This window comes from Rhagoletis pomonella, unplaced genomic scaffold, assembly GCF_013731165.1.
Source record: "Rhagoletis pomonella isolate Grant_MI unplaced genomic scaffold, Rhpom_1.0 Rhpom_scaffold_00004, whole genome shotgun sequence".
Taxonomy (NCBI): Eukaryota; Metazoa; Arthropoda; class Insecta; order Diptera; family Tephritidae; genus Rhagoletis; species Rhagoletis pomonella.
The window spans coordinates 48,592,818-48,599,800 of NW_023458558.1; the positions used below are offsets into that span (position 1 = coordinate 48,592,818).

At 39.5% G+C, this 6,983-nt stretch overlaps 1 protein-coding gene across 1 annotated transcript; it reads left to right on the top strand.

Moving 5' to 3' along the window:
* Positions 1-197: 197 nt before the first annotated feature.
* Positions 198-5,735, top strand: LOC118738247 (probable histone-lysine N-methyltransferase Mes-4). The gene is made up of 7 exons (XM_036469172.1): positions 198-254; positions 372-708; positions 771-2,256; positions 2,400-4,315; positions 4,373-5,034; positions 5,138-5,266; positions 5,332-5,735. Exons 1-7 carry the CDS (start codon positions 198-200, stop codon positions 5,626-5,628), a joined length of 4,884 nt encoding a protein of 1,627 aa, XP_036325065.1. The 3' UTR covers positions 5,629-5,735.
* The last annotated feature ends 1,248 nt before the right edge of the window (positions 5,736-6,983 follow it).

Consider the following 6,983-nt stretch of genomic DNA (forward strand, 5'->3'; position numbering starts at 1 on the left):
TGGATGTTCACTGAATAAAATATATATGCTCACTAAAATATATAAGCTAACTAGGTTTTTTTCATGGTTCGTTCATGGATTATTTCAGCATGATTCATGATTTCACCAGATTACAGATCTTGCTTCAAAATGTAACTATTCTATTATCATCAACGAGTGTCAGCAGAAACTGTTGAATTTTTTGATCACGTGAAAATATGGCAGCACCTCAACAAACAGCTGCAAATTTTTGGCGCGGTTGTCGAATTGGCTTTGTGAATTTTGGCTTGGTGGTCCACAATTTTAGCACTTAAGCATTTTGTTTTTATATAAATCAATGCAAATCAAGAACGGTGTGCATTTTAGTTAAGTACAAAGTATTAGATTAAAAGTGGCTATCGAAAAAAGCAAGAAATATGCGTGCAGACCAAAAACAAACAGTTGCTGTCAATCGAGAGTCGCGTAGACGTGCTGCAGTCGAATGTGAAGCCGCTTTTGGTAGTCCAGTTAGAAAAGTTGGTGGTGTTGATAGTTTCAAAAACAACTCATCACAAAAAAACAAAAAAATGAGTAGTGAAAAGGGCAAGTTATTAAAAAGTCGGGAAAATAGTGAACCACGAACGGTGACGCCTACGGCCGGAACAGCCTCGGCGGATATGGAGGGAAGAAGGAAAGATGCGTCGACATGTATTGGTTCAAATCATAAACTATCATCGTCTACGCCACGAAGTAAGCTGTCTATATATTGTAGAAAATATGTATATTCTAATATAATATTCAATTTGCTTTAGGAAAACGTGATTTATTGGCAAATTTATATTCTGATTTGAGTCCAAAGTATATCGGATTTAGTACACCACCTTCATCTACTGCAGGTGGTAACAATGGTAGTGAGAGCGACGGGGGCTTACAAACGAGAAGTGCTCGCCGCCGCAAATTACTTGTGTATGCCGATAGTCCCGATTTGGGTGGTAGCGATAGTGAAGTTTTAGCGGATACTTCAACAACGCTACTAGGCTGTGTGAGACGTACCGGTAACGAATCGGTAACGCCTTCGCCAAATAGGTTATCAGCGCGCAAGAAGTTTGAAAGTCCCATTGATAAATTGCTTGCACGAAACGGTTCAGTGGTACTAAATGACATTAGCAAAGAAAAAATAGTGAAAAGCTTAGACGTGAGTGCAGAGCCTAAATTAAATACCATAAATAGTGAAAGTGCACCTGAGCCAAAAGAAGAATGCACTGAAACTCAGTGCGACGAGCTGAACACCAACGATTTGACAGAAGTGGCAGAAACGCCGCAGGAAAATTGCCAAACAAATTCTGAAGAAACGGAATGCAATGGATTTGATACAATAGAAAAAGCGATTGAAGAAGGCGTCAATGAAGATGTCCAGGATAATCAAGAAGGATGTAAAGAAATGATTATAGACACTGAAAAGAAAGCAGACAATTCGGAAGGGCGCTCAACTGAAACCGCTACTGAGGTGAAAAGTAAAGAAATTCCGGATGTGCAAAATCAATTAGCAATCTATTGTGGGTCCCCAGCAAAAGAGAACGATAATAAAGATCAAATTGGGAATACAAAGATTCCTGAAAAATCAGAACTTTCTGAAGAAAATTTTCTTAGCAATCAAGTAGTAGTAGTTAAGATAGAAAATGAAAGTTTCGAAAATATTGCAGAATGCAATTCAGAAATCGTGGAGAATCACACTGATAGTGCAGACGCGATATTGCAGTATGACGCGGAAGGAGGGGAAAGCGGTGAATCAATGATATTAAATAATGCTGTCGGCATGAGTGCAAAATCGCCTTCAGCTGTCAGCTTAGATAGTGCGAAGGGTTCCTCCGTTGTGACCGGTATGGCATGGATGTCGTTTACAACCGGAGATCTCTTCTGGGGACAAATATACACGTACTGCTATTGGCCTTGCATCGTTTGTCCGGACCCCGACGGGAAGACGATTACCACTGAACGAAATGTGCGTAATAGCGAAGAGTATGTCTTGGTGCATGTGCGCTTCTTTGCTGATAGCGGTCGGAGAAACTGGGTGAAACGCGAGAATCTTATTCCATATACCGATCTCGAAAATTACAAACAACATATGCGCGAAGTACGCAAAAAGTATGGCAAGAAGAGTGCCAAATACAGGTTACTCTTACCAAAGCCCAGCAAAGTAATGATTTGGCGGGAAGCAATCAAAGAAGCAAATAAGGTCGCCGAAATTCTCTATGAAGATAGATTAAAAAAGTTCTTTGAAATGTACGAGCACAAGAAGTAAGTAAATATTTTAATACATAGCAACAGTATCGTATTTTTTCTTTTATTGACAACATAAATATATTTTTAAATAGACACAAATTTTATGCATATTTTTAAATTGTTCCTCATTTTATTTTTACTAATTGTATTACTTGTAGAAGCCTGCAAAAATTACAAAGGAAACAACGCAAATTGAGTATCGACAACGGCAGTAGTACCAGTAGTTTTCGACACGACTCAATGGAAAGTTTGATTGTAAAGAATCCCCTGGCTGCAGGAAAAAGAGACCGATCTGCTTCGCCATATAGCCCGGCCTTCTCGCCACTGAAATCAGTATCAAGCATCAAGCGAAGAAAATTAAGCGATGCTTCAAATCATGGAGCAGAGGTATCAGAAAAGATTGCCGAAAATAACAGCGATGTTATTGAAAGCTCTAAAAATGCCAGTACGACGCAAACGATGGACGGAGATGCAAATACGTCGAGCTCATTTACATCTTTGCATGCGGTAGAGCTAAGCAGCAGCGACGAATACAGAAACTTCTACCATGCAATGAAAGAATTTGTACTGGAAGATAATAAAGATGAAATTTTAGAAAGAAGTTTGATTGTGGCAGCTCGAAACATTTGGGCCCTGAAGCAAATTAATCGGCAACAAATGCAGAGACGGTTACTGTCGGTCAGTAATGAGCAAGAGCTGGGCTCCAGTCTTGTTGAAAGTGGCAGTAATCAAGGCACTGTTAAAAGACTGTCCAATAGGTTGAGAACTATGAGGTGCCGTCATAGCTTACCTGCAAAAATTAAAGCCGTGCCACAAATTGAAATACTGGAAAGCCAGCCAAGTAAGGATCAGGTAGTTCAGTCAGTTGAAAAGCCGAAGCGGCCTTTGAATCGACCCATTGAGGAAGTTATCGATGACATTTTCAACTTAGATAACAAGTATTTATTTCGGGGATTGGCTCGTGATCCCGTTTGTAAGTACTGTCTTCACCCCGGTGGTCTGTTGGTTAGGTGTGCCAAAGGCTGTCTATCATGGTTGCATGCTGATTGCATTGGAAAAAATCCAAATGTGGGAAAGAAGCCGAAAGCTGCGATGGGTCGAAAATACGAGAGTAGCAAATCAAGGCGCGATTCGGCAAAATGGTCAATTGATACAAAAACTTCGCAAAATATTCATCCAGATTTTGATCAAGAACGGGCTGGTACATCGTTATCAGTAATATCCTACCATGTTACTGCGGACGCTGACGCTGAACCCGATGTTGATAGCAGCATCAACGAAAAAGTTACAGATGTTGTTTGTGACTCCTGCGCTTTGGGGAAACCACCCATCTGTGCTGTGTGTACAAGCGATAATCCTTCCGAACCTAGCAGAGAGGAACTCGTCATGTGCAACATGCCTCATTGTTCTAAAGCGTTCCATCCATCCTGTTGCAGATATTGGCCTCAAGCAAAATTTACCAAATCGAAAAACAAAATCGAGTCTTTTCGCTGTCCATCTCACGTTTGCCATACGTGTGTGTCAGATGATCCCAAGGGCAAATTTCAACATTTAAGTAATTCCAAACTTACGAAATGCGTTAAATGCCCTGCCAGCTATCACATGGACTCAACGTGCATACCGGCAGGTTCCCAGATACTAACTGCAGCACATATCATTTGCCCACGCCACAACGACTCTGGTAAATCCGATGCGCACGTGAACGTCAATTGGTGCTTCATTTGCGTAGGCGGCGGACAAGTAGTTTGTTGTGAAACATGTCCCACCGCTGTTCATGCAAAATGCTTGAACATCCCACTGGATCCAAGTGAAGGTTACATATGTGAGGAGTGCGAGTCCGGTCGTTTGCCACTATATGGAGAAATGGTGTGGGCCAAGTTCAACTCATTTCGGTGGTGGCCGGCTATAATCCTACCACCCACGGAAATACCACAAAATATAAGACGAAAATCACATAATTCGAATGATTTCGTCGTTCGCTTTTTTGGTACACATGATCATGGATGGATATCCAGGCGGCGTGTTTACCTATATTTGGAGGGTGACAGCTCCGAGCCGCCCAAAACGAAATCAAGTAAGATGTTTATGTTCCTTTAAAAATATTTACAAATACGCGAATTCCAACTTTTAGGTTTAGACCAGAGTTATAACAGAGGTGTAGAGGAGGCTAAGCGCATATATGAAATTATTAAGTCAAAGAAACTCGCACAACGTCTATCGAACGAAAGCAAAGAAAAGTTGCATCCGCAACCGTATGTGCGCATAAAGGCAAATCGTGCCGTTCATCCCGTCAAATTACATATTGACTTGGATAAGGTGAATAAATGCGAATGCAAGACGTACGATAAAGATCCATGTGGGCCAAACTCAAATTGCTTAAATCGCGTTCTCTATCATGAGTGCAATCCAAAGGTGTGTCCAGCGGGTGAACGCTGTCAGAACCAAATGTTTGAGTCAAAATTGTCGCCTCGTCTTGACGTTGTCTATCTGAGAGAGCGGGGATTCGGTTTAGTGTGTCGTGAGCCAATCAGTATAGGAGATTTTGTCATTGAATATGTTGGCGAAATTATTGATGACAATGAGTTTAGGCAACGAATGTCTCAGAAGTCTTTAGATCGTGATGAGAACTTCTATTTTCTATCCGTGGAAAAGGACTATATTATTGACGCGGGACCAAAAGGAAATTTGGCACGTTTCATGAATCATTCCTGCGATCCGAATTGTGAGACACAGAAATGGTCAGTGAACGGTTTGAACCGTATAGGACTTTTTGCTATAAAAGATATACCGGCGGTAAGCATTTCTAAATAACCAATATTAATTTATTCAAATGGGTGAATACCATGAACATACATATGTATATAAGTGTGCATATATACAATTTTTGATTTTATAGGACACAGAGCTCACTTTCAATTATCACTGGGATGATTTGCTTGGCAATGAGAAGAAAATATGCTTATGTGGCGCAGCAAAATGTGCTGGTGAAATTGGTGGAAAAAACAAAGAAGAAAAAGTGCCTAAAGTGAGTTCAAATGTTTATTGAGTTTTCATATGGAATGCATATGTACATACGTTTTTGATTATTAGGAGAATTCTGCTGTGGATGTCAATAAGGCAAAGTCCAGTGCTGCACGTAAAAGGAAGCCGCTGAAAAGGCTGCAGAATCGTATGCGCGAAGGAAATGAGAAGAGAGATCGAAAAAAGCTGTCGAATAATGTTAGTGTTAAGACTCAGGAGAAATCGGCTAAAGCCAATACAAGCACTAAATTGGCAGATCAACAATTATCTGGAAACACGGGTAATGATGCGCCGGAGGAAGATAGTAACATAATCGATATTACAGCCAATGACGATGAAAATGGCGAATCTACAAATCTATTTTGATACAAGTAATTTTTCAGTTCGCATCTCGTTTCGTGCATGTATAGAGATATCCTTAAAAATTTCTGTTTATAACGTGAGTAAAAATTTTATTGTTTAAAAATTGTTTTCGTAAATAATGTAATTATTTTTGCAAAGAGGGTCGATCATACGTATTTTCATCGATCATTATAAAAAGAAGTACATAAATTGATCGTTAATAGTTTATTTTTAGCTTCCTTCTTCCATATAGTCGTAAGTGATAATTACAATTTATTTACCGAGCCCAAATCTCACCGATAAGTGAAAAACTAAGCATATAATTGTTTTATTTAAAATAAACAGCTCTATGCCATTAAAAAGCATTATATTCTATTTTAAAAAATAGTCTGCAATAATCAATTCACTTTAAAGACTTCGTCCGTGTAATTAAATTGAAAACTTAAGCGAATCCAACGTAAGTGGTTAATTGAAATAATTAAGCTTTTACATGTTGAAAACATCATTTGAAACTTTGCGTTGTATATTGGTTCTAATACTTTTGTCAGCACAAGCGAAAGTATATCGGCAGAATAGTTCCCGTACGAGGAGGAGCAGCTACCACCTCTGGCAGTCCGTCAACCTGTGGGACACGCCAGAGCGAAGGCTAGACCTGGTAATTGGTTGTGATGCAAATGGACACCACCAACTTTGTGAATGTTTCGATCATTCTGTAATGGGGTTAGGAAAGAACTTATTGATACTGGAGGGTATCAGATACCTGTTTCTTTTTGGGCCACAGTAGGACACTCTACCTTTATTCTGAAGTAAAAGCATCACAAAGCAGACTGGGAAAAATTTTCTAGAATAGCATCGAACATACTAACAGCGATCAAAATATTACAGCGATATTTCGGAATTGTTTTTTAAGAGGGTTGTCACCATGCATGGTACAATAAAAACAGGTAGAAGCCAAATTGACATCAAACCTACAAAAGTCAAAGTTTTCGGGAGAGTAAAAATAAAAATGAGCGTGTGTAAGGAAAAATAAAAAATTACATTTCGCTGGTTGACGTTTTTGAGTAAATTTGAAGTTTTGTTTCTATTTATTTATTTTTCTTTAGTTAAAATTTGTTAATTTGTATGTTGTTTTATGTTTTTAGTTTATGAGTTGCAGTGTTGTTGGAGGGACTTTCCGGCATAAGGGTCATAGGAACAGCACTTGGCATCAAACGTGCCTTTCCTGTACCTCCCGGTGCATTTATGAAATCTGCAGTTTTAAAATGTTTAACGCACAGCAAGGCATTTCGCTGCAGCTCTGGCCCACAGCTGCTTTCGCAACGCTCTTTACGCGAAGGACATTGAGGCACGTTAAATGGTATCTGCTTTATATTTAACAC